Below are 27,736 nucleotides of genomic sequence, written 5' to 3' on the forward strand. Positions count from 1 at the left end.
GCTATGGGCCGCAGTATTCAGGACTCTGGTTGCTATGGGCCGCCCTGAGCCAGTGAGGCAGGTGTACAGGCCTCCGCCGACTCTAGAAGAGAACAGAGGAAGTCCCGTCATCGGCATTAGAACTACCGGGGGAGGGGCCTGCACTACAACACACCATGACGTCACACTGACGTCACTTCACCCTCTCAGTCAGCTGACGGCGGATAAGAAACTGCTGCTCCCCCCGCCCCTCCTCGCAGTCTGCGCATGCTCCGGAAACTCCAGTATTGCGGTTACGTGAGCAGAGAGGCGCGTGACGCCCTATGACAGAAGACGTCTGCGGTGCATCCTCCGCTCCGGCCTGAGGCCCGGGATCCTGCGCTGTGCCGGTGAGTGCGGGGCCCCCGGATGTTATAGGACCACGGGAGGGTTACTGAATACATCGTATGGAGTGTAATGTACGGTGTGGGGGTGAGGGGGTAATGTACGGTGTGAGGGTGAGGGGGTGATGTACGGTGTGAGGGGGTAATGTACGGTGTGAGGGGGTAATGTACGGTGTGAGGGGGTAATGTACGGTGTGAGGGGGGTAATGTACGGTGTGAGGGGGGTAATGTACGGGGTGAGGGTGAGGGGGGTGATGTACGGTGTGAGGGGGTGATGTACGGTGTGAGGGGGTAATGTACGGTGTGAGGGGGTAATGTACGGTGTGAGGGGGGTAATGTACGGTGTGAGGGGGTAATGTACGGTGTGAGGGGGGTAATGTACGGTGTGAGGGGGGTAATGTACGGTGTGAGGGGGTAATGTACGGTGTGAGGGGGGTAATGTACGGTGTGAGGGGGGTAATGTACGGTGTGAGGGGGTAATGTACGGTGTGAGGGGGGTAATGTACGGTGTGAGGGGGGTAATGTACGGTGTGAGGGGGGTAATGTACGGTGTGAGGGGGTTGAGGGGGGTGATGTACAATGTGATGATAGTGGAGCGTAACGTACGGTGGGATGGGGAGGGTGGAGCGTCTTGTCTAACCATTTCGGGCTACCAGAGACAATTCCAGCCCTTCCTCATGACACAGAAAGATGTAAAAAATGAGACCTTTTAAAGGGGAAGGTGCCCCTGTGTTCACGGATTGTCTTCACAGGTCTGCAACCTATGGCCCCCTCGACCCGTGGTATGGCCCCCTCGACCCGTGGTATGGCCCCCTCGACCCGTGGTATGGCCCCCTCGACCCGTTTCGTGCCGTAAGCTCTGTTACCCAGTCTATGGGAGATATTTCTAGCTTCCTCCATGAAGCTGTTTTCTTCGGCACACATTATTTCCCCCCTGGGTATGTCGGCTATTACATGTTTCGAGTGACAGGATGTCGCATACATTGTGGTATTTCCTGCCATAGGTTTTCTATAGGTACAGGTGGAAACTTGATTGGCGGAGGGGTCCCCCTCAGGCGCAAATCCAGGAAGGGAACCTCCCGTCGGTCATGGTTGACACTAAACGAAATAGTGTTCACACAGGAGTTAATGTAACCACAAAAGGATGGTATGGCCGCCACACCGCCCGTCCATCGATGTAACGGCCATACCACCTGATGTGGTGCCAGAAAGGGTGGGTGTCGATGAAGAGAAAACACCTCTCCCACTCCCCCCCCCCAGCGTAGACCTCATGCCTCTCCCCGCTCTGCTTTTGCAGTTATTTTCTGCTAGGTATGTGTGTGCTTTAATGTTTCTGTGTTTTTTCTTTTGATGAGAAGAGCTATCTGAAGGTGCGGCACCGGGGGCGGTTGCAGACCTGTGAACGCAGGTGCACCTTCCCCTTTAAAAGGTCTCATTTTTAATGTCTTACTGTGTCATGAGGAAGGGCTGGAATTGTCTCTGGTAGCCCGAAACGCGTAGACAAGACCGCTAACTGATGGATGAGATTTTACCGCAAGCAAAATAAATTTATATTCCTTTATCTAAGTGGAGCTGGATTTCTTCAAACCCCTTTTTTTTTCGCATATAATTGCCCGTTACCTGACTCGGGTTATCCGTGCTCACAGCTGAAGGAGGGGCCGGTGAGAGCTGCTCAACTTTCCTTTTTCTTTATTGAGGGTGCAGTGTAACGTACGGTGTAGTGGTGATTGGGGGGGGGGGGGTGTAATATACGGTATGATGAGGGTGTAACGTACGGTGTAGTGGTGATTGGGGGGGGGGTGTAATATACGGTATGATGAGGGTGTAACGTACGGTGTAGTGGTGATTGGGGGGGGTGTAATATACGGTATGATGAGGGTGTAACGTACGGTGTAGTGGTGATTGGGGGGGGTGTAATATACGGTATGATGAGGTGTAACGTACGGTGTAGTGGTGATTGGGGGGGAGTGTAATATACGGTATGATGAGGGTGTAACGTACGGTGTAGTGGTGATTGGGGGGGGGGGGGGAGTGTAATATACGGTATGATGAGGGTGTAATGTACGGTGTAGTGGTGATTGGGGGGGGGGGGGAGTGTAATATACGGTATGATGAGGGTGTAACGTACGGTGTAGTGGTGATTGGGGGGGGGGAGTGTAATATACGGTATGATGAGGGTGTAACGTACGGTGTAGTGGTGATTGGGGTGGGAGTGTAATATACGGTATGATGAGGGTGTAACGTACGGTGTAGTGGTGATTGGGGGGGGGAGTGTAATATACGGTATGATGAGGGTGTAACGTACGGTTGTAGTGGTGATGGGGGGGAGTGGTAATATACGGTATGATGAGGGTGTAACGTACGGTGTAGTGGTGATTGGGGGGGGGGGAGTGTAATATACGGTATGATGAGGGTGTAACGTACGGTGTAGTGGTGATTGGGGGGGGGAGTGTATATACGGTATGATGAGGGTGTAACGTACGTTAGTGGTGATTGGGGCGGGGAGTGTAATATACGGTATGATGAGGGTGTAACGTACGGTGTAGTGGTGTTGGGGGGGAGTGTAATATACGGTATGATGAGGGTTGTAACGTACGGTTGTAGTGGTGATTGGGGGGGAGTGTAATGTATGGTGTAGTGGTGATTGGGGGGGGAGTGTAAATATACGGTATGATGAGGGTGTAACGTACCGGTGTAGTGGTGATTGGGGGGGAGTGTAATATACGGTATGATGAGGGTGTAACGTACGGTGTAGTGGTGATTGGGGGGGAGTGTAATATACGGTATGATGAGGGTTGTAACGTACGGTGTAGTGGTGATTGGGGGGGGGAGTGTAATATACGGTATGATGAGGGTGTAACGTACGGTGTAGTGGTGATTGGGGGGGAGTGTAATATACGGTATGATGAGGGTGTAACGTACGGTGTAGTGGTGATTGGGGGGGGAGTGTAATGTATGGTATGATGAGGGTGTAACGTACGGTGTAGTGGTGATTGGGGGGGAGTGTAATATACGGTATGATGAGGGTGTAACGTACGGTGTAGTGGTGATTGGGGGGGGGAGTGTTAATATACGGTATGATGAGGGTGTAACGTACGGTGTAGTGGTGATTGGGGGGGAGTGTAATATACGGTATGATGAGGGTGTAACGTACGGTGTAGTGGTGATTGGGGGGGAGTGTAATGTATGGTGTGGTGATGAGGGTGGAGTGTAGTGTGTGGCGAGGGTGTAACGTAGTGGGCGGTGTGGTGATGATGAGGGGGGAGCAGGGCTCCAGACTAATAAATGAACAGGAGCCATTGGCTCCTAAACTGAAACATTTAGTTGCTAAATTGAAAATCTATATAATTATAATTAAAAACTAAGACTTTAGAAGCGGCGCCGCAGTCTCAGTAATGAGCCGCTCCACATATTCGGGTTGTTTCGATACCAATGTTTTTTGATTCGGTTTCGATACCATAAAGTCTTGCGATACTCGATACCATTGCATTGCACGCAAAAAACACCATTCTGCATTTTATGGAACGTCCGGCCCATAATAGAACGGTCTGATCCTACGGTATCTTTGGGGGACAAGGTGACACGGGCATTATTTTTTTTTTATTTTACGACGTTCACCGCATAGGAGATATATTATATAATATTTTTTTATATTTTAATTGTTTGGCTTTTTTGGACGTGGTAATATGGGATATGTTTATTTTCCCATCTCAGGATCCGCCCCCTGAGACAGGAAACCTGCGCAATAAAAAAGCCGCAGACTCTCCTCCACCTCAGTGTGGTCTCCTGTCTCTGAGGGTAGCCTGCATCGGATTGTCCAAGCAAGCTTTGCTTCCCCCGTACTTTTTTCCAGAGCCCTTACCTGCAGTCTCCAGTCAGACATGCGCTGGGGTCAGTCCTGCAGAGACGCCTCGAGCCTCCGGAGGGAGTTTTTGTTTTGAGGCGTTGTGTGTGTCGGAGGCAGAAGTGTCGCTTTAACAGTATGACCTGGTAGGGGAGGAGTGAAGCTTTTGGAACCAGAGGGCGACAGGAAGCTGGCAAGGTGCAGGACGTCTGGTGGAGCGCGCTGTGATGACGTCGCACGCTACGGGAAGTGCACGCAGGAGATTTAAAGAAGCCCTGCATGAAAGTCTGCGGTTCTGGCGTCCTTTGCTGACTACGGAAGACTGCCAGAGAAGTCCAGTGCCATGCAGGAGGACAAAGTGGCAGAGGCTAATGGATCCACTCCTACCCCAGTACCTGAGTAATTGGGTAAGTCTAATGGATTCATGGGGGTCAAATTCTTATGGTATTTCTTTTGTTTAATATTATAGATTAAGCCCCAAAAAACTGCGTCTAAAAGAAGGAACGTGGAATGTGCCGTATGTAAGGCGGCTTCTCCGCGTGATTGGGACAAGAGGCTGCGTCAGTCTTGTATTGACAGGACTGTGGCTGAAGAGTCGCCTTCCTTTTACAAGTGTTTGCAAGCCTTAGGCCTCATGCACATGACTATTGTGTGTTTTGCAGTCTGCAAACCCCGGATCTGCAAAACACGGATGGTGTCTGTGTACGTTCCGCACGGACAGCCATTTAACATAACTGCCTATTCTTGTCTGCAAAACGCGGACAAGAATAGGACAGGTTATATATTTTTTTTTTCGCGGAGCATCGGATTCGGACAGCACACTGAGTGCTGTCCGCATCTTTTGCGGCCCTATTGAAGTGAATGGGTCCGCATCCGAGCCGCCAAAAGTGTGGCTCAGATGCGGACTAAAACAGCCAACAAAAAAGCTACGCTGGTTAAGGGCCATAGACAGAGTCGCCATAGTTCCCCATTAGTTGAGGATTCTTCTGCTTCTGACGGGGAGGAGGAGCCTGTAAGATACTCTATTTCCTCTTCTGATGAAGAAATAAAAGGGAGAAGACCGTGTTTTCCTGTTGAAGATGTAGCTAGACTAGTGAAAGCGATTAGATCTACTACGGGGATTGAGGAAGCTAAAGAACCTAGGTCTATGCAGGACATTATGTCCAGAGGGTTGGAATCCAGAAAGCATAGAACCTTCTTCCCAATTCATGAGAATGTTACATCTTTGATAAAAGGAGAATGGAAAAGACCAAATAGAAGAGGTTTTTATCAAAAAAAAATCTTAAAAGAAAATATCCCTTTGAAGAGGATGCTTCCGCGACATGGAATCAAGCTCCAAAAATGATGTTGCGTTCTCTAAGGTGTCCAGGAAAGTAGCGTTACCCTTTGAGGACACAGGAGTCTTAAAAGATCCCTTCGATAAAAAGGCTGAAGCATTTCTTAAAGGTGCATGGGAAGCGTCTACTTCCTCCTTTAGGCCAGGAATTGCTTCTACTTGTGCGGCAAGATCTATGATTGTTTGGCTTTCTGAACTTGAGAATCGGATTCACAATAGGGTTCCTAGGGAGGACATTCTTGCTTCTCTGCAGACCATTAAAAAAAAATCGGATTTTCTGGCTGATGCTTTAGCAGACTCTGTCAGGTTTGCCGCGAGATCCTCTGCATTATCTAACTCAGCTTGTAGGGCCCTGTGCTTTAAAAACTGGAAGGGAGATCTTCCCTCTAAACCAGGCATCCTCAAACTGCGGCCCTCCAGGTATCAGCCTACAGCAGGGCATTGTGGGAGTTGTAGTTTTACAGCAGCTGGAGGGCCACAGTTTGAGGATGCCTGCTCTAAGCAGAAGCTACGTGCAGTTCCGTGTGAGGGAGAATTTTTTTTTGATCGGCGTTAGATGAATTACTTGAAAAAGCAGCAGATAACAAGAAAACATTTCTGGGTTTATTTTCTTCCTCTTCTTTTGCGGGTAGAACAAATCGGTCCTTTCGTCCCTTCAAAAGGAATAGAGATAAAGATGATAAGAGGAAGAGAAGATAGATTCAAAAACCAAAGAAAAGGGAGAGGTTTCTTCTTTAATCAATTTGGAGGTGATAAAAAGAAGTCAGACCCCCAATGACACCAGGAATCGGGGGGAGGTTAAAAAATGTTCTCCCTGCCTGGGCCCAGATTTCCAACAAGACCTGGGTCCTGGATATCATCAAATCGGGTCTAAAACTAGATTTTCGTTCTCATCCTCCAGAAAAATTTCTGATGACAAAGATACCCCCATCAAAAGCAGGAGCCTCAGACATGGAAGAAGTCCTAAAATTGTTAGAACACTTTTTTTTATTTTTTATTCCAGTACCAGTAGAAGAGAAAGGAAAGGGTTTCTACTCCCATTTAATTCTGGTGAAAAAGCCAAATGGCTCTTACAGGACCATTATAAACCTAAAAAAATTAAATCTGTACCTAAATCTAAAAAAGTTCAAGATGGAATTAATAAAATCGGTGGTAAACCTGCTTTTCCCTTCTTGCTTCATGGCAGTCTTAGATTTAAAAGACGCATACTATCACGTACCAGTTTACAAGGAACATCAGAGGTTTCTAAGCGTGGCAGTACAGATAAAGGGAAAGTTATTACACCTACAGTTCCAGGCCATGCCCTTCGGCCTGTCAATGGCCCCTCGGGTATTTACAAAAATAGTAGCCGAGATGAGCGCCCACATAAGAGAACAGCACATTCTTTTTGCTCCTTATTTAGACGATTCTTTTGGTCATAGAAAAATCGTAGGAGACACGCAGACGGCTCAGTGTCAGCGGTTGTTCATATTTTTGCAGAATTAGGATGGATATTGAACAAAAAAAAAATCTCGACCTTCCCCATCTCAAACACAGGTATTTCTGGGTCTTCTTTTGGACTCCGAGGTCCAGAGGTCTTTTTTTAAAGAGGACCTTTCATCAGAATAAAACTTCTAAAGTAACTATACTTGCATGTTGAGCGGCGCCCAGGAACCCCCCTGCACTTACTGTTATACCTGGGCGCCGCTCTGTTCTCCCGGTATAGCCTCCGGTATCTTTACAGTTAGGCTCATTCTCCCATGCTGCAGCGCCGGCCAATCACAGCGCTCAGCTCATAGCCTGAGAGAAAGCTGAGCGCTGCAGCATGGGAGAAGGAGGCGCCGGCAGGTTCCCCTGGGTGGAGCCTAACTGTAAAGATACCGGAGGCAATTACGGGAGAACGGAGCGGCGCCCAGGTATACCAGTAAGTGCAGGGGGATCCCTGGGCGCCGCTCTACATGCCTGTATAGTTACTTTAGAAGTTTTATATCTGGTGAAAGGTCCTCTTTAACAGAAGAAAAGATTCAGAAGGTACTTTCTTTGATTTCAGGCTTATTTCACCATCGGGTGATTTCTCTGAGGAGGGGAATGTCGATCCTAGGATCCCTGTCAACCTGCATCCTGGCTGTAGGATGGGCTCTATTTCATACAAGGACTCTCCAGTGGGAGATTCTCTCCTTTTGGGAGAAGGGAAGAATTCCCTTGGAAGATAAATTAAAGATCTCGGAGCAGACCCTTCGGAGTCTGACCTGGTAGTTAGAAAGAATCTATATCAAGGTCTCTCTTGGAAGCTGGAAAATCTAGTTTGTCTAACAGATGCAAGCCCATGGAGTTGGGGGCTCACGTTCAGGGATGTTACCTTCAGGGCAGTTGGGAAGGAAAAGAGAGAGCTCTTCGAACCTCAAGGAATTAACTGCGGTACGGAAATCCATATCTGCAGCTCTCCCGAGACTAAAAGGGTAGAATATAAGGGTGATGTCGGACAACAAAACAGTATCCCTATATTAACAGACAGGGGGCACAAGAAGCTGGAGTCTAATGATAGTAACTTCTGGGCTTCTATCGCAGAAGAAAACTACTCATCAATTTCAGCCGTCCAAAACAGAAGGGTAGACAATGTGGAGGCAGATTTTCTAAGTTGCCATTCCCTGTCCCAGGCAGAGTGGAGTTTAAGCCAAAGGGTTTTCGAGCAGATTTCTGTTCTATGGGGTTGTCCAGCAAAAGACCTTTTCGCTACAGTCGACAATAAGAAAGTTCCATAATTTTTTCCCCTAGATTCAAGGGGATCCCCTTATGGGATAGACTCCCTTTTACAGAAATTGGACTTTCCTCTCTGTTATGCCTTCCCTCCGATCCTGCTGATTCCGAGAGTTCTAAGGAAATCGGGGAGGAGGGGGCAAAAGTAATTCTAATCGCTCCCTTCTGGCCGAGGAGGACCTGGTTTACGTGGCTCAGGATGATGTCCATCTCTGACCCCTGGGGTCTCCCTGAAACCCAGGACCTTCTCAGTCAGGGTCCAATATTCCACTTGTCGGTGAAAAACCTCCATCTGTCGGCGTGGAATTTGAGAGGAGGTTATTAACAAGTAAGGGATTTTCTAATAATCTAGTCTCTACTCTTCTAAAAAATAAAAAACGTACTACCATTAATATTTACTGTAGAATTTGTCATGGGTTCCTGCAGTTTTCAGGGATTAAATTTTAGTGTTCCAGAAGTTATCCCTATAAATCTGGTTTTGGAACTTTTTACAGAAGGGTCTTGACATGGGCTTGGCCTGCAGTACTCTAAGGGCAGAGACATGAACCTTAGCTGTCCTTTTCAGTCAGGATATTGTGAGTTCTCCATGGATTATTAGGTTTTTTCAGGCAGTTAGGAGGTCTACACCTCCTGTGAATCCCTGGGGTTCCTCTGTGGAATTTGAACCTAGTATTAGGTGCTTTGACCAAACCTCCCTTTGAGCCCTTAGAAGAAATCTATATTAGGTGCTTAACCTTTTAAGCTATGTCTGTTTAGTAGCCATTGCTTCTGCTCAAAATGTTAACGAGATCCAGGCCATTTCAGCTAATCCAGATCCTGCCTTCCTTCCAAAAGTAGCTTCAAAATTTCACAGATCTCAGAACATCGTTCTCCCGGCCTTTTTTCAGGATCCAAAGAATAGGAAAGAAGAGACTCTCCATTGTTTAGATGTCAGAAGGGCCGTGATTCATCATCTTGCACGCACTAAAGAATGAAGGAAGTCCTCCTCTCTGTTTATTCTCTTCCAAAATCTTCAATTGCAAGATGGATCACGTCCGCTATTTCTTTGGCCTACACTTTCTCCGGTCTCCCGACTCCAGAGGAAGTTAAAGCACATTCTACCAGAGCAGTAGCATCCTCCTGGGCGGTGAGGGGTAATGCCTCTATTGAGGACATCTGTGAATCGGCAACGTGGTCTTCTCCTTCCACCTTTTTCAGACATTATAGGCTTGATCTCTCTTCTCCTGCAAATCTATCCTTTGGGAAGAAAGTGCTTTCTTTTGTCAACCCACCCTAAGTCTTCTCTGTGAATTCGCTCCTCTACGTGCTGTCCTGGGTGTATGGGAACAATTACTTACTGTAATTGGACTTTCCAGAGCCCAGGACAGCACCCTTATTTTCCCTCCCTTCTTGTTTTCGGTGTGTGCGTTTTTTGGCACAGCTGTGCATAATATAAACATATTTTTTTTTAACCCCTTAAGGACCAGGCCATTTTTTGCAAATCTGACCAGTGTCACTTTAAGTGCTCATAACTTTAAAACGCTTTGACTTACCCAGGCCGTTCTGAGATAGTTTTTTTTCGCCACATATTGTACTTCATGACACTGCTAAAATTGGGTCAAAAAAGTTAATTTTTTTGCATAAAAAAATAAAAATTTTACCAAAAATTTTGAAAAATTAGCAAATTTCAAAGTTTCAGTTTCTCTACTTCTGTAATACATAGTAATACCCCCAAAAATTGTGATGACTTTACATTCCCCATATGTCTACTTCATGTTTGTAGCATTTTGGGAATGATATTTTATTTTTTGGGGATGTTACAAGGCTTAGAAGTTTAGAAGCAAATTTTGAGATTTTTTCAGAAATCTTCAAAATCCCACTTTTTATGGACCAGTTCAGGTTTGAAGTCATATTGTGAGGCTTAGATAATAGTTTCTAGAAACTACACCCCTCAAGGTATTCAAAACTGTTTTTTCAAACTTTATTAACCCTTTAGGTGTTCCACAAGAGTTAATGGCAGATGGAGAAACAATTTAGAAATTTCTATTTTTTGGAAAATTTTCCAATATAATCAATTTTTTCCAGGAGTAAAACAAGGGTTAACTGCCAAACACTCAAAATGGGTTGCCCTGATTCTGTAGTTTGCAGAAACACCCCATATGTGGTTGTAAACTACTATTTGGCCAAACGGCAGGACATAGAAGAAGGGGAACACCATATGGGTTTTGGAAGGCAGATTTTGCTGGACTGGTTTATTTACACCATGTACCCTTTCAAGCCCCCTGATGCCCCCCTAGAATAGAAACTCCATAAAAGTGACCCCATATAGGAAACTACGGGATAAGGTGGTTGTTGTTTTGGGACTATTTTTGGGGTAAATTTGATTTTTGGTTGCTCTATATTACTCTTTTTTGAGGCAATGTAACAAGGCTGGTGTGGGGGGGGGGGGGGGCGGCTGGTGTGTGTGTGTGTGTGTGTGTGTGTGGGGGGGGAAAAGTGGCAGGGGGCAGGTCTGGGTTAGGGTTAGATGGATAGATGGAAGTTTGGAATAAAAGTACTTTTTTTCTTTTTTTTTCTTTCCTAACTTACTTTTCCCTTCTTTCCCTGCCTAACGGTGCCTCTCCCTCACTGACCCTAACCTACCTGGGTGGCGATGGGTGCAGGAGGGTGATGGATGCCGATTAGGGGGACACAGGAGCTGGTGCTGGACGATGCTGCATGGTCAGGGTGCTGGACAGGAAGAGGAGGGGAGAGAGGAGCGCAGGAAGTTTGAATCTCGCGCCTCTCTCCCCTGCACCAATCAGCACCCTGGACAGCAGGCATCAGCACCAGGGCCAGCACCGCCTCTCCAAATCTTCGGACTGCGATTGGTGGTGTATAATTACGCCACCGATCGCAGTCTTTTTTCCGGTTCATCGGGTCACAGGACACCCGAATGGACCGGAAACGCAGAAAACCGCAGGTCTGAATTGACCTGCGGTTTTCTGCGATCGCCGATACGGGGGGGTCAAATGACCCCCCTGCGTTGTTACGGTATGCCGGCTGAATGATTTCAGCCGGCGTCCCGTTCCGATTAACCCCCGTGGCGCCGGAATCCCGATTTTAAGTCAGGACGTACCGGTACGTCCTGTGTCCTTAAGGACTCTGGGAAATAGGGCGTACCGGTGCGTCCTGTGTCCTTAAGGGGTTAATGTATTCTAGAGACTGTGGTAAAGGTTGTTACTGGAGTGTATATTTATGAAATGTTATATGGTTATAATTGTCAGAACACTGAGGTGGAGGAGAGTCTCTGCCTTTTTCGTTGAGAGGTTTCCTGTCTCGGGGCAGATTATTATTAATAATAATAATAATAATATTATTTAAGCGCCATTCATTCCATAGCGCTGTACATATGATAGGCGGTGCACATACATAATACAGACAATTGCACTAATCATAAACAAGATGAGTTACAGACTGGTGCAGGAGGAGAGAGGGCCCTGCCCGTGAGGGCTTACAATCTACATGGTATGGGAGAAGGACACAGTAGGTGCGGGTTAAGTTGGTCATGGCGGTATAGAGGCAGCAGGGTCACGGGTTGTAGGCTTGTCTGAAGAGGTGGGTTTTCAGGTTTCTTTTGAAGGATTCCACTGTAGGTGAGAGTCTGATATGTTGGGGCAGCGAGTTCCAGAGTATGGGGGATGCACGGGAGAAATCCTGGAGTCGATTGTGGGAAGAGGCAATAAGAGGAGAGAAGGAGGTCTTGTGAGGATCGGAGAGTGCGTGTGGGGGTGTATCGGGAAATTAGCTCAGAGATGTAGGGAGGGGACAGGTTATGGACGGCCTTGTATGTATTTGTAAGTACTTTGAAGTGAATTCGTTGGGCAATGGGGAGCCAGTGAAGGGATTGGCAAAGGGGAGAGGCAGAGGAGTAATAAGGTGAGAGGTGGATTAGTCGGGCAGCGGAGTTGAGGATAGATTGGAGGGGTGTGAGGGTGCTAGATGGAAGGCCACAGAGGAGGATGTTGCAGTAGTCTAGGCGGGAGATGATGAGGGCATGTACAAGTATTTTCGCAGATTCAAAGTTAAGGAAAGCGCGGATGCGGGAGATGTTTTTGAGTTGGAGACGGCAGGTGGTGGAAAGGGCTTGGATGTGCGGTCGGAAGGAAAGGGCAGAATCCAAGATCACTCCAAGGCAGCGGGCTTTGTTGACTGGGGATAATGTGCAGCCATTGATCGTGATAGATAGGTCTGTTGGGGGGGTTGAACAAGATGGGGGAAAGATTATGAATTCTGTCTTATCCATGTTAAGTTTAAGAAAGCGAGAGGCGAAGAAGGATGATATAGAAGATAGACATTGTGGGATTCTAGATAGTAAGGTGGTGATGTCTGGACCAGAGAGGTAGATTTGTGTGTCATCAGCGTAGGAGTGATACTGAAAGCCATGGGACTCTATGAGCTGTCCCAGGCCAAAAGTGTAGATAGAGAAGAGCAGGGGTCCTAGGACAGAGCCTTGCGGGACACCAACAGAGAGGGCATGAGACGAGGAGGTGGTGCGGGAGTGGGAGACGCTAAACGTCCGGTCTGTGAGGTATGATGTGATCCAGGAGAGGGCCAGGTCAGTGATGCCAAGAGATGAGAGTGCTGTCTCTACGTGCTGTCCTGGAAAATCTAATTACCATAAGCAATTTTCATTATACTTTATATTTATTTAATATTTTGGTGTTTTGTGTTACTTTCTATTTACTACCAACTATTATCCCCCTTAGGGGCTAGAACCCTTGTTCTGTTCCCCCTGATTGTGGTGACTAGGAGCTCACACTCTCCCTGCTGCCCGGTGCATAGTACACACAGCGGCAGGGAGCTGACCATGGACGGCTTCAGTAGTGTCCTGGCTGCCATGGTAACCGATCAGAGCCCCGCGATTACACTGCTGGTGCTCCAATCACAACTGCTGCTGAGATGGAGGGGACCCTGTGGCCAATGCCACCAAAGACTAATACTTGGGTGGGGTGGGGGGGGGGGGCGCACTGCACCACCAATGTTTTAATACTGAAGGAAAGGGGGGGGGGGGCGGGCACACTGCGCCACCAATGATGTTAACTCGCCCATTACTTCAAATACAGGAGGCTAGTGCGGCACCTGAAGGGTTAACTGCCGCAGATCTTAGCACCCTGTCATAGAGGTCAGGTGCCAGCTATGTGATTCTGCAGCCAGTACTCGCTTCCTGGCATCAGCCTCACAGAACTCATTGCGCATGCGCTGTCTGCACAAACCTTACGTCGGCGCTGAGCAGTGAATAAATTAGCAGTGGGGCGCTGCTGGGCTCCGAAGTAATGGGAGCGGCTGGGCTCCAACTGCTGGAGGGGCGTCCCCGAGTTTATAGACACAGGGCAGTAATACTGGTTTATTTTAATGTAAATGGTGGAGACTGATGTGGTGGTGGTGGTGATGTTGGCTCAGTAAATATCCAGGTGACCGTGTTCCTTTAACATAATTGGTGGCACACGGAGGAGGGGGTGAGAGAGAGACTGCTTCCTTCTCCCCGGTGTTGCCGAGCGGGGCAAGGAATAATTGGCTCCCATGCCCCGCCGCAATATTCAGCTACAGCGCGGCAGCCCTGTCGCAAATGTCGGCAAAGCTAAGAAGTCTTGTCGCCATCTGCAAGTTTTAAGGCACATTGGCAAAATGGTTGCCATCTGGAGCGTTGTGGAATGTAATGTACGGTGGGATGATGGGGGGGGGGGGGGGGGGGGGGGGTGTGTAATGTATGATGGGGGGGGGGGGTCTAATGTATGGTATGATGATGATGAGGGGGGAGTGTAACGGCCGGTGGGATGATGATGAGGGGGGAGTGTAATGGACGGTGGGATGAAGATGAGGGGGGAGTGTAATGGCCGGTGGGATGATGATGAGGGGGGAGTGTAATGGACGGTGGGATGAAGATGAGGGGGGAGTGTAATGGCCGGTGGGATGATGATGAGGGGGAAGTGTAATGGCCGGTGGGATGATGATGAGGGGGAAGTGTAATGGACGGTGGGATTATGATGATGAGGGGGGAGTGTAATGGACGGTGGGATGAAGATGAGGGGGGAGTGTAATGGACGGTGGGATGAAGATGAGGGGGGAGTGTAATGGCCGGTGGGATGATGATGAGGGGGAAGTGTAATGGACGGTGGGATTATGATGATGAGGGGGGAGTGTAATGTATGGTGGGATGATGATGATGATGATGATGAGGGGGGAGTGTAATGGACGATGGGATGATGATGATGATGAGGGGAGAGTGTAATGTATGGTATGATGATGATGAGGGGGGGAGAGTGTAATGGACAGTATGATGCACAGTATAAGGTTCGAGGTGGAGCACAGCCCCGGGTGTATTGGATTGGATATGAAAGCACAATGAAATTCCAGCACTCACGATTTTGGTAGCTAAAATCTTCGTCTTTTATTCAGGCAGTAGACATATAAACAGGACATCCACCCACAAGTGCAGCAACCTTGACGCGTTTCGAACAGTAGTTCTTAGTCGTAACAATGAGCAGTGTCTCCTCTGGCACCTTTTATACCAGTCTAAACAAAAATTTGGTATTGGATTGGACCCTGAAGTGCAGCATAAAACCAGTGACAAAATTTCCAAAGATCAGGCTCGGTGACTTCATTATAAGGGAAGATCAGGTGTCGGAGCGAGTTGGAATGAGACGTGGTCATTGGGGCCTGGATTTCAGAGCCAGACGACCTTGTGTGGAGAGTAAACAGAGATCGAGGCAGAGCATCCAGTGACAGGTGGTCCTGTGGATGAAGGGGGTCAGAGGAGAACGTCAGGAATCGCTGCAGCAGAGTACAGCTCTGGAGCTCCAACTAATTTATCTGAACACCACCTCCCCACTCCAGACCATGGATGGACCTAACAGCCGAATACAGCTCTGAAGCCCCATATGCAAATAATCAGTTAAGCTTCTTGAAGGTGGGCCCAAGCCACTTCCTTACCCATGCTTCCTCTGTTAGGCCTTCCTACTCCTTGATTGACAGGGCCATTGATTGAGGGAGGGACTGGCAGAGGGAGTGGCTTGGGCCCGCCCTCAGGACACTTGATTGCTTATTTGCATATGGAAAGATCACTGTGTGAAGGGTGTCCTTGCATTCGGCTAATCTCGCCCTGCAAGGACTGCTATAATACCGCAGACACCGGGGTCTGAGACGTCCGTAGTGACTATGGCACCTGAGAGATTAGACAGAGAAGGGGACGCCCGCTGTCCTAGGGTCCCAGCGGCCGGAGCATCGCAGCCTCCAGACCCCGAAGAGAATAAAAAATGACAGTAAAACAAGTAAAGAATCCACAATTTTTATAGAAACATAGAATGTGTCGGCAGATAAGACCCATTTGGCCCATCTAGTCTGCCCAATATACTGAATACTATGGATAGCCCCCGGCCCTATCTTATATGAAGGATAGCCTTATGCCTATCCCATGCATGCTTAAACTCCTCCACTGTATTTGCAGCTACCACTTCTGCAGGAAGGCTATTCCCTGCATCCACTACTCTCTCAGTAAAGTAATACTTCCTGATATTACTGTTAAACCTTTGCCCCTCTAATTTAACACAATGTCCTCTTGTAGCAGTTTTTCTTCTTGTAAATATTCCCTCCTCTTTTACCTTGTTGATTCCCTTTATGTATTTAGCAGTCTCTCTCATCTCCCCTCCGTCTCGTCTTTCTTCCAAGCTCTACATGTTAAGGTCCTTTCATCTTTCCTGGTAAGTTTTATCCTGCAATCCATGTACCAGTTTAGTAGATCTTCTCTGAACTCTCTCCAAAGTATCAGTATCCTTCTGGAGATATGGTCTCCAGTACTGCGCACAATACTCCAGATGAGGTCTCACTAGTGCTCTGTAGAGCGGCATGAGCGCCCCCCTCTGTCTACTGGTAATGCCTCTCCCTATACACCCCAGCATTCTGCTAGCATCTCCTGCTGCTCTATGACATGGTCTGCCTACCTTTAAGTCTTCTGAAATAATGACCCCTAAATCCCTTTCCTCAGACACTGAGGTCAGGACTGTCACTGGTTGTATATTCTGCTCTTGGGTTTTTACCCCCCAGGTGCATTATCTCGCACTTATCAACATTACATTTTAGTTGACAGATATTTGACCATTCCTCTAGTTTTCCTAAATCCTTTTCCATTCGGTGTATCCCTCCAGGAACATCAACCCTGTTACAAATCTTTGTGTCATCAGCAAAAAGACCCACCTTACCATCGAGGCCTTCTGCAATGTCGCTGATAAAGATATTAAACAATATGGGTCCCAGAACAGATCCCTGAGGTCCCCACTGGTAACAAGACCTTGGTCTGAATATACTCCATTGACTACAACCCTCTGTTGTCTGTCCCTCAGCCACTGCCTAATCCATTCAACAATATGGGAGTCCAAGCCCAAAGACTGCACTTTATCGATAAGCCTTCTATGTGGGACAGTATCAAAAGCCTTACTAAAGTCCAGATAAGCGATGTCTTCTGCACCTCCGCCATCTATTATTTTAGTCACCCAATCAAAAAAAATCAATAAGATTAGTTTGACATGATCTCCCTGAAGTAAACCCAGGCTGTTTTTCATCTTTGAATCCATGGGATTTTAGATGTTCCACAATCCTCTCCTTAAGTATGGTTTCCATTAATTTCCCCACTATTGATGTCAGGCTTACTGGCCTATAGTTGCCCGATTCCTCCCTATTACCTTTCATGTGAATGGGCACAACATTTGCTAATTTCCAATCTTCTGGGACGACTCCTGTTGCCAGTGATTGGTTAAATAAATCTGTTATTGGTTTTGCTAGTTCACCGCTGAGCTCTTTTAATAGCTTTGGGTGTATCCCATCAGGCCCCTGTGACTTATTTGTAGTAATTTTAGACAGTTGACTTAGAACCTCTTCCTCTGTAAAGACACAGGCATCAAAAGATTAATTCGTCTTCTTTCCTAACTGAGGTCCTTCTCCTTCATTTTCCTCTTTAAAAACTGAATAGAAGTATTCATTGAGGCAGTCAGCTAGTTCTTTATCTTCTTCCATATACCTTCCTTTTTGTTTTTAATTTGGTAATTCCTTGTTTTAGTTTCCTTTTTTCATTTATGTATCTGAAAAATTTCTTATCGCCTTTTTTCCCTGCCTGAGCTCATTTCTCTTCTGCCTGTGCTTTAGAAGCTCTTATAACTTGTTTGGCCTCTCTCTGCCTAATCTTATAAATTTGTCTGTTATCCTCCAAATTTGTCTGTTATCCTCCAAATTTGTCTGTTATCCTCCAAATTTGTCTGTTATCCTCCAAATTTGTCTGTTATCCTCCAAATTTGTCTGTTATCCTCCAAATTTGTCTGTTATCCTCCAAATTTGTCTGTTATCCTCCAAATTTGTCTGTTATCCTCCAAATTTGTCTGTTATCCTCCAAATTTGTCTGTTATCCTCCAAATTTGTCTGTTAAAATCTAAAACTTTTTTGTGTGGTGTGACTCAGTCACTGTACTTATAGTAAAGCACACTGACTGGTGATCACTAGATCCCAAGCTTTCCCCTACAGCAGTCATGTCCAAACTGCGGCCCTCCAGCTGCTGCTAAACTACAACTCCCAGCATGCCTGGATAGCTTACAGCTATTAGGGCATGCTGGGAATTGTAGTTTAGCAACAGCTGGAGGGCCGTAGTTTGGACATGCCTGCCCTACAGTAATATCGGATACCAAATTCCCATTTGTGAATACTGAATCTAAAATGGCCTCCTTCCGGGTTGGCTCCTCCACTACTTGCTGTAGAGATAATCCCAGTAGGGAGTTTAGAATATCTGTACTCCTGGCAGAACTAGCTATTTTGGTTTTCCAGTTTATATCTGGAAGATTGATGTCTCCCATAATGATAACTTCCCCCTTCATTGTCATTTTAGCTATTTCCTCAACTAGTAGATCATCTAATTCTTTGATTTGGCCAGGTGCCCTATAGATCACACCTACACAAGTTACCTTATGATTATCAAGCTGCAAGGTAACCCAAACTGACTCTAAATTGTTCTCGCTAACTTGTATCAAATTAGATTTTATGCTATCTTTCACATACAGGGCCACCCCTCCCCCTTCTTGCCTTCTCTGTCTTTCCTGTATAGAGAGAACCCTGGTATTGATATATCCCAGTCATTACTCCCCTTGAACCACGTCTCAGTAACAGCCACTACATCTATATTCTCAGATGCCATTATAGCCTCAAGTCCATTGATCTTATTCCCTAGACTGCGAGCATTTGTAGACAAGACTCTGGGCTTGTCATTTCTTAACCTTTGTGCTACTGGCCGCCTCTGGCATTGTTCCGGGGGGCAGTTGGACTGCTGGATTATCACTCTTTTGCCCCCCTTTCCTAGTTTAAATGCTTCTTAGCAAATACTTGGAACTGTTCACCGAGGACATTTGTTCCCTTGAGAGAAAGATGCAAACTATCTTTCTTGTACAGTGCTTTTCCATTCCAACCAGAGCCAACATGAATCACAAAGCCAAACCCCTGGTTCAGACACCATTCACCAAGCCATACATTGAATTCCTTAATGCGCATCTTCCTGTCATGCTGAAGATTATGCACAGGCAAAACTGCAGAGAACATATATCTTTTCCAAGTGTGTGAAAAGCTTCTTTCACCTTTTGAAACCTCATTGCAAGCCAGATCGTATGTCCCAAGATGGAGAATAACATCCACCTCCTTTTCCTGCTTTGCTTGCCTAACAATATTAAGGATCCGTCGTCTATCCCTGCTGGCGGTAGCACCAGGGAGACCTCTCACAACACCATTCTCCTCAAACTTCACACCTCTTATGATGGAATCGCCCACTAACAGCTGCTTACTATCAATCCTCACCTTCTCCTTTTTGTCTTTGGCTGCAGTCTTACATACTTTAGGCATGGGAGATGATTGTTTCTCACCCACTGTGCTTGAGCCATCCTCCATGTTGCTCTTGCACTCTGAAAGTGCTGCAAATGAGTTAGAGAGCCACAGACTGTGGGACATGCCTTCTATCCACAACTCTGTTTACCAGAACCTACAGTAACCCTTCTTCCATTTCTAGGGGGCCTCTGTGGCAGTGGCATTGCAATGTTCTCAGCCTGAGTTTATTTAGTAGTTAAAGGGTTTCTACCACTTAGGAGTCACATATTTGGCTGTCAGACACTAGCGATCCGCTAGTGTCTGCTCTGGCCAACCATTCTAATACAATTGCTTTTGGGGCGGTGGTTTGGCTAAAAAAACTACTTTTATTAATATGCTAATGAGCCTCTAGGTGCTATGGGGGCGTCATTAGCACCTAGAGGCTCCGTCTACCTTTAGAAACTGCCGCCCCCAGCGCGTCCCTCCAGCCCGCCCATCTCCTCCTGAATGCGATCCTCGTATGTATTCTGCGCATGCGCAGGAAATGTCTGACAGCTTCCCCGCTCAGACATCTCCACTGCGCCTGTCCTCGGAGCACTATGGCGTCATCGCGCAGGCGCAGTGGAGATGTCTGAGCAAGGAAGCGATCAGACATTCACTGCGCATGCGCAGAATACATACGAGGATCGCATTCAGGAGGAGATGGGCGGGCTGGAGGGACGCGCTCGGCGGCGGCCGTTTCTGAAGGTAGACGGAGCCTCTAGGTGCTAATGACGCCCCCATAGCACCTAGAGGCTCATTAGCATATTAATAAAAGTAGTTTTTTTAGCCAAACCACCGCCCCAAAAGCAATTATATTAGGATGGTTGGCCAGAGCAGACACTAGCGGATCGCTAGTGTCTGACAGCCAAATATGTGACACCTAAGTGGTAGAAACCCTTTAATTTAAAAATCTCATATTTCAAAAAGGTAATTTCCTGCTGCATTATGGAGAGCTGTCTACAGATCAGACAGTATCCAAACCTCTGAAGAGTGGAACCTGAAATAAAAGCACAACAATTCCTGCACATTGAAAGGCATTGATCTGGATCCGGCCTTAAGCTAAATGTCGTTTCGGCGCATTGCCGGATCCGACGTTTAGCTTTTTCTGAATGGTTACCATGGCTGCCGGGACGCTAAAGTCCTGGCAGCCATGGTAAAGTGTAGTGGGGAGCAGTATACTTACCGTCCGTGCGGCTCCCGGGGCGCTCCAGAGTGACATCAGGGCGCCCCAAGCGCATGGATCACGTGATCGCATGGCACATCATCCATGCGCATGGGGCGCTCTGATGTAATTCTGGAGCGCCCCGGGAGCCGCACGGACGGTAAGTATACCGCTCCCCTGCTCCCCACTACTACAATGGCAACCAGGCCTTTAATAGCGTCCTGGGTGCCATAGTAACACTGAAAGCATTTTGAAGACTGATCGGTCTTCAAGTGCTTTCAGTTCACTTGCGCTTTTCCGGATCTGGCGTGTAATTCCGGCAAGTGGAGTACACGCCGCTCCAGGTGGACTTTAAATAAACAGGAAGAGAGCACAACAGGTCTCTCCTGTGCTGAGTCTCAGGACTGTAACCTGTGTTGCTGAAGAGAGAGCTATGTTTGGATGCGGGAAAAACAAAAGGTTTGCTTTACCATTTGTGTTGTGGATGTTGGGGAGCAGCCCCGCACCGTATAGTCAGGACACGACTGTATAGCTTAGCGCCGGACGCAAGGATTTACTTTGTTTTGTTTGTTTTCTGCTGTGCAAACCTTTGTGCCTAAATAAACCTGGCGGATACCAAATTTTTGATTCGGTTTCGATACCATGAAAAAGTATTGCGATACTCGATACCATTCGATACCACGCGTAAAAAATAAACCAAAAAAGCCACGTGCATTCCGCATTTTTAAAAATGGCGAATCGTGCAGTTTTTTTTTTTTTTTTTTTCTGTTCCGGCATTCACCACCTAGATTTTTTTTTTTTATATATTTTAATAGTTTGGACTTTTCTGACGTGGCGATATGTAATATGTTTATTATTTATATATTTTATATGTGAAATTGGGAAAAGGGGGTGATTTATACTTCATATTCTGGTGTTTTTTTTTTTAACTTATTATTATTATTTTTTTTTACACTTTTTATTTAATAACTATTTCCCCCCTTAGGGGCTAGAACCTGGGATCTTTCATCCCTTTTCCTATTCAGCCTGTTAGAGCTCTATCAGGGTGAATAGGACTTCACACTGTCCCTGCTGCTCTGTGCCTTGTGCTTCTGTAGCGTCCTGGCTGCCATGGTAACTGATCGGAGCCCCAGGATTACACAGCTGGGGCTCCGATCAGAAGCTGCCACTGCACCACCAATGAGGGGGAGGGGAGAGGTCCCTGTGGCCACTGCCACCAATGATTCTAATACTGGGGGGTTGAGAGGGGCCGGCGCACTGTGCCACCAATGATTTTAATGGGATGGGGGGTTGACGGGGGGGCACACTGCACCAGCAATGATAATTACCCCTTTATACAGGAGGCGGGTACTGGCAGATCAGCGGCAGTTGACCCCTGAGGGGTTAACTGCCGCTGATCGCAGCTCCCTGTCAGGGGCAGGGTGCCGGCAATGCGATTCTGCTGCCAGCACCCGCCTCCTGTGTTATGTGTTAAAGACTGACTGACTACTGTATATGAGTCCAGACTTTCACTATCAGGCCACACAGAGCGGCGCCCAGCGATGTCCCAGCACTCACCATTAGTCCTCCTCTCCTGCTCCACATGCTGCTGATTACTATCGGAGCGATGGGAGGAGACATCAGCTTCACTAGTGGGCGTTCCTTCTCACTGGCTTTAGCGCTGTCCAATCACAGCGCAGGGAGAAGGAACGCCCACTAGTGAAGCTGATGTCTCCTCCCCATCGTTTCGATAGTAATCAGCAGCATGTGGAGCAGGAGAGGAGACAGTAATGGGGCACTGTGGGCGAACGGAGCGGCGCCCAGGACTAATGGTGAGTGCTGAGACATCGCTGGGCGCCGCTCTGTGTGGGAATAGTCCTATCATTGGTGGCGCAGTGCGCCCGCCCCTCCTCCGCCCCTCTCTTCTCATTGGTGGCGCAGTGCCCCCGCCCCTCCTCCGCCCCTCTCATTGGTGGCAGCAGCACAGGGGGAGGGAGGAGGAGGAGGACAGCTTCCTTCTCCCCGTGCTGCTGAGAGAACATGAGCGCGCCGATAGCGGCGCGCTCATGTTCAGAGATACTAGACTGCGCAGAAGCGCAGCCCAGTATCGAAAAAACGGAAATCCCGGTATCGTATCGATACCGGGACAAAAGTATCGATTGGGTATCGAAATTTCGATACCCGCAACAACCCTAGTACGACATGTAGTCTTCTATTGTAATCGCCGTAGTATAGCAGTAGTAATTCACACATAGTTCAGTGTAGAGTAAGGCAACAGAGAAGACCCCCCCCCCCCCCCCCGCCATCATTCCTCAGTGCCCTCAGGTTCCCCCCTCCCAGCGCCCTGTGAGTCCCCCTCCTGTAGGGACGCCGCCGACACACCACAGTTTAATCTTCTTCACGTCAGTGTCAGATCATAGTGTGCGCTCACGTGCCCTACATCCTGATGATGTGTGTGCGTCAGGATACAGCGCGGTGCCGGCCAACGGAGACTACGGAGTGTGAGTAATAGCAAGTGCTTCACTCGCGCTCCATGGTCACATGGCACTAACACATATATATATTATTATTTTTTTGTGTGTTACTTGATTTAATCGATAATCTTTTCAGCCCTAGTGTCGGCCATGTTTCTGTTAAACCCAGAAAGGAAAGTTTGCAAGAGATGAAAAAGGTTGTGAATGTAGGAGAGTTTGTTGCAAACAGAGCGAGTGTTCAACCATGTTTCTGCAAGGGGGTCAGGGGGAGAGCAGGAGTCATGGTGGATGGTTTTCAAGTTTAAGGGGTTGCAGAAGGTTGTATAAGGAGGTCGGTGGTGGGAGGTAGATCTGATATTGGGGATCTTCTGAGGAGGGCCAGGATTTGAAGATCTATCGCCAGCTGATAGCAGTAAGCAGTAAGCTTTAGGGGGGAGGAGGAGAGGGCATGAGGTGGTTGTGTGAGAGAGAAGCTTTTCTGCTAAGGAACAGATCTGAGGAGGAGGATAGATGGGTGGGTAAGATGGAGAAAGATCTAAATAGTTCTTTGCTGGGTGCAGGGGTTTGGGGGTCTTTTAGGGTGAGTGAAGATCGTGAGAACCAGGAACATTGTTTACAGTGAATGTGTCTGTAGTTCCCTTTGGTCCCTTCTGGTTCAGTTCTGGTATAATTTGATAAGTGCACTTAGTGTTGCACTTTCATGTATGTAATGTCCTGGCGATCATTCCCTGTGTTTCAGGTGCTGTTACTATTGGATATCAGGATGTCACATGAGAAGAGCTTCCTGGTTAGTGAGGACCCCTACTCTAATCCCCCATATCCTGTAGGACCAGGTCCAGTTCCAGCCCCAGGCTATGGACCGCCCCCGTACCCCAATACTGCCCCCTATCCTATGGAGGTGCCATACCCGAATACTATGCCGTACCCCACTCAACCACCTATGGGGCAGCCTCCGTATCCTCCTGCTTACAACCAGGGGCCCTATCCAGGAGCCCCATATCCTGGCCAGCCATACCAGCAGCCTCCATATGGACCAGGTGGTTACCCCTCGGAGCAGAGCGGTGAGTAACAGGGCTGCGGGGGAGGGAGGCTGTCCTCTCAGCAGGTCTCTTATAATGATATTTTGCTCCCCCAGACTTTGGTTCCCCCATACATAGCACCACGTATCACGAGGAGGGACTGCCATCATACAGTGACAACCAGGACTTTCCCATCAGCCGCTGGGATGATAAGAACATTCGGCGAGCATTCATCCGTAAGGTTAGTGTTCATATAGCACTGTGGGGCCCCCAGATGGGGAGGGTCCAAATCATTGCATATACTAATACTTTGGGCGGCGCTGACACGGAGTCCAAACTCTATATCACCTACCGTCCTGTAGAATTGGGGCCCCCTGGGGGGGCTATCTCTTAGAATTTGGGGCCCCCTGGGGGGGACGGGCTCTCTTAAAATTTGGGGCCCCCTGGGGAGTGTTGGCGGGGCATCTGGAGGTGACACTTGCTTGTCTTTTCAGGTCTTCCTCGTTCTCACGGCTCAGCTCCTCGTCACCTTTGCTTTTGTCGCGGTTTTCACCTTTGTGGAGAGTGTCCGGGTTTACGTCAAGAGGAACACCTGGACCTACTACCTTTCCTACGCCATCTTCTTCGTCTCCCTCATCACTCTCAGCTGCTGTGGAGATTTCCGCCGCCGCCACCCATGGAACCTTGTGGCCCTGGTAAGTGTTCGGTTGTCTGTCGTGGGTGGACCTTGTGGTGGCTCGGTCTAACGCTCTGTCTCCCGTCACAGTCCATCCTGACGCTCAGCCTCTCCTACATGGTCGGGATGATCGCCAGCTTCTATGACACAGATGCCGTCATCATGGCGATGGGGATTACAGTCGCGGTCTGCTTCACTGTGGTCCTGTTCTCCATGCAGGTGAGTAGTCCTGAGGTCAATGTACCCCATGTACCGTAGTGACCATGGCCTCCACCCCATTGTCCTGTCTCCATCATGGAGGAGCAGCATGTCCACTATGAACTAGAATACCCAACATGTCATGAAGTGTCTGTATAACAGTTTACCCTTCGTGTCCACAGACGAAATACGACTTCACGTCCTGCATGGGGGTCCTGATGGTCAGCCTCGTGGTCCTCATCATCTTCTCCATACTCTGCATCTTCATCCGCAACAAGATCCTGGAGATTGTCTATGCCTCTCTGGGGGCACTGCTCTTTACTTGTGTAAGTCCTGGTAGTATCTACACCTCTGGGGGACACTCTACTCTTCATGGGGGTTAGTCCTGGTAGTATCTACACCTCTGGGGGACGCTCTACTGTTCACGGGGGTTAGTCCTGGTATTATCTACACCTCTGGAGGTGCGCAGGGCGAGGATGACCCCTGGAGGGGGAGGCACTGACCCCCACTGATGATGGGCGAGGAGCCCCTCGTTATGTGCGGCCCCCAGGGATTAGTTATAATCTGCCCCCCCCCCCCCCCCCAATAACTGGAAGACATGATGTACTGGGATCAGTGAGGAGCAGCCGCCCCAGAAAGTAAATGGGGGGCTAAACCTTCTCCATGCATCCTGGAGGGACGCACACGCCAGCCTGGAGGAAGGCTCCACGAGGCACACTGTCCGCACTCCTCAGTTTCCTGCTACGCTCATAATTTCTGAACCTTTTTTTTTATTTTTATTTATATATTTTTTTTTCATCTGCTTTCTTCTGCTTCTCTTTTCTTAGTTTTTCTGAGTCTTTCCTTCTGCTTTCTTCTCCTTCTTAGTTTTTCTGAGTCCTTTCCTTCTGCTTTCTTCTCCTTCTTAGTTTTTCTGAGTCCTTTCCTTCTGCTTTCTTCTCCTTCTTAGTTTTTCTGAGTCCTTTCCTTCTGCTTTCTTCTCCTTCTTAGTTTTTCTGAGTCTTTCCTTCTGCTTTCTTCTCCTTCTTAGTTTTTCTGAGTCCTTTCCTTCTGCTTTCTTCTCCTTCTTAGATTTTCTGAGTCTTTCCTTCTGCTTTCTTCTCCTTAGTTTTTCTGAGTCCTTTCCTTCTGCTTTCTTCTCCTTCTTAGTTTTTCTGAGTCCTTTCCTTCTGCTTTCTTCTCCTTCGTTTTTTTTTTGTTTCCTTCCACTTTCTCCTTTCGGTTTTTCTGACGGTTTCTCCCTTGTGTTTCCTGTCTAGTTCCTGGCAGTGGACACGCAGATGATCCTGGGGAACAAGCAGTTGTCTCTCAGCCCTGAGGAGTATGTGTTTGCAGCCCTCAACTTGTACACAGATATCATTAATATCTTCCTCTACATCCTGGCTATAATCGGCAAGGCGAAGGAGTGAGCAGCGTGTGGCAGCACACCGGTTCCAGACCATATCCCGGATCCTCCTCCGCTCCCCCCGTGGTTCCCTGTGAATGTTCCTGCTAATGTTACCTGTAAGCAGCTTCTCCTGCAGTCACTGTACTGGACCCCTTTACCGGACCAGCGGCCTCCACATTTCTCGCCGGACCCTTCTTGCCCGTTCTTTGGTTTGTAGCTGTTGCTCCTCTGTGGCACATGAGACACTAGTCATTTCATAGCCCTCAATGTGAATTGCTCAGGCCTGGGTGTCCTCTCCTGCCTCGGTGGGATGACGGGCTGGCCTGTGATGGCACTGTATATAACTTCAAACATTCTCCTTGCAGACATCGGCTGTGTCTGTATTGCATGGGTAAGGAGATACTGGACCAAACCCCCTCCGGATCTGCTCTGGACAATGCAAGCCGCTTCCTTCTAGGAGAAACTTGCAGTATTGTGCTTGTGAACTTAGCGCGGTGTATGATCTAGGAGCACCGCTGGATACTAGATGAGGTCCCCGATTTTACGGTTCAGTCTTCATTCCTCAGTCATTTGATGGTCGACATCCAGAAATGCTCCATGGCCGGCACCAGTCATCAACCACCAGCGTCCTCAGCCCCATGTGCTGATGGCTTCGCTCCAGTGAAGGCAGCAGGCATCCCCCGCGATGTCTCTGATCACTGCTTCTCCCAGGACCGTGGCTTGCTCTGCAGTGGGCCGATGCTGTAATGCCGCCCCCCTGTGGCCGCACTGCTCACTGCATGATTACCTCAATTAAATAAAATAGTTTTGCTCTTTCAGATTTCCAGTAGTTTTTCTGGTGAAGCTCGTCCCTGTGCGGCACAGAATTCGGTATCGAGCGGTGCCCATCCCTCATCTACCTGCCTACTGCTTGGCTGTGTGATGTTGGGGGAAGTAGTGCATCCATTGCCAGGGACACCCAATGCTTCCTTCCTGGGCGCAGCTGGTCGCTCATTTATACAGAGTGTTCCTCAACCCTGAGTAATGGAAGCAAACATCCAGAAGGACCAGACATGAGCGAAGTGATGGAAGCGCAGTATAAACCAGGGGATGATGATGATGGAGGCTGCAGCTCGGCTTTACTGGTCTTTACCGCAGTGTCCACACTGGGCCCAAAACTCCAATCAACCACTGCCTGGCCGAGTGCGAACTACACATACCAGTCTTCCTGACTATACAAGCGGCTTGGCACCCGCCACACAATTGCATTAACCCCTTCACTACCGAGCCACTTTTCACCTTAAATCCCAGGCCGTTTTTTGCTAATCTGACGTGTCCCTTTATGTGGTAATAATTTTGGAACGCTTTTTACGTATCCAAGCCATTTTGAGATTATTTCCTCTTGACACATTGTACTTCATGACGGTGGTTAATTTGAGTCAATATATTTCATCTCTATTTATAAAATAATCCCAAATTTGGAATTACTATCAGTTATCATTCCCCATATGTCTGCTTTTATGTTGGCATCAGTTTGTAAATGTAATTTTATTTTTTTAGGATGCTAGAAGTTTAGAAGCCATTTTTCAAATTTTTTACAAAATTTCCAAAACCATATTTTTTTTAAAGCACAAATTCAGTTATAAAGTGATTTTGTGGGGCTTATGTAATGGAACCTACCCATAATGACCCCA

The 27,736-nt window shown here is 47.9% G+C and overlaps 1 protein-coding gene across 1 annotated transcript; it reads left to right on the plus strand.

Moving 5' to 3' along the window:
* Positions 1–221: 221 nt before the first annotated feature.
* Positions 222–26,881, plus strand: GRINA (glutamate ionotropic receptor NMDA type subunit associated protein 1). The gene is made up of 7 exons (XM_044273424.1): positions 222–368; positions 23,523–23,844; positions 23,919–24,043; positions 24,297–24,497; positions 24,569–24,697; positions 24,859–25,002; positions 25,936–26,881. Exons 2-7 carry the CDS (start codon positions 23,547–23,549, stop codon positions 26,083–26,085), a joined length of 1,047 nt encoding a protein of 348 aa, XP_044129359.1. The 5' UTR covers positions 222–368; positions 23,523–23,546; the 3' UTR covers positions 26,086–26,881.
* The last annotated feature ends 855 nt before the right edge of the window (positions 26,882–27,736 follow it).

Source organism: Bufo gargarizans, unplaced genomic scaffold, assembly GCF_014858855.1.
Source record: "Bufo gargarizans isolate SCDJY-AF-19 unplaced genomic scaffold, ASM1485885v1 fragScaff_scaffold_672_pilon, whole genome shotgun sequence".
NCBI classification, from domain to species: Eukaryota; Metazoa; Chordata; class Amphibia; order Anura; family Bufonidae; genus Bufo; species Bufo gargarizans.

What these genes read in the sequence shown, in the direction of transcription:
- GRINA (XM_044273424.1), top strand. Translation starts at nt 23,547, where the DNA reads ATGTCACATGAGAAGAGCTTCCTGGTTAGTGAGGACCCCTACTCTAAT. An exon ending in CATGGAACCTTGTGGCCCTG is followed by an intron (nt 24,498 to 24,568) that starts GTAAGTGTTCGG and finishes CTCCCGTCACAG; the next exon opens with TCCATCCTGACGCTCAGCCT. An exon ending in GGGCACTGCTCTTTACTTGT is followed by an intron (nt 25,003 to 25,935) that starts GTAAGTCCTGGT and finishes TTTCCTGTCTAG; the next exon opens with TTCCTGGCAGTGGACACGCA.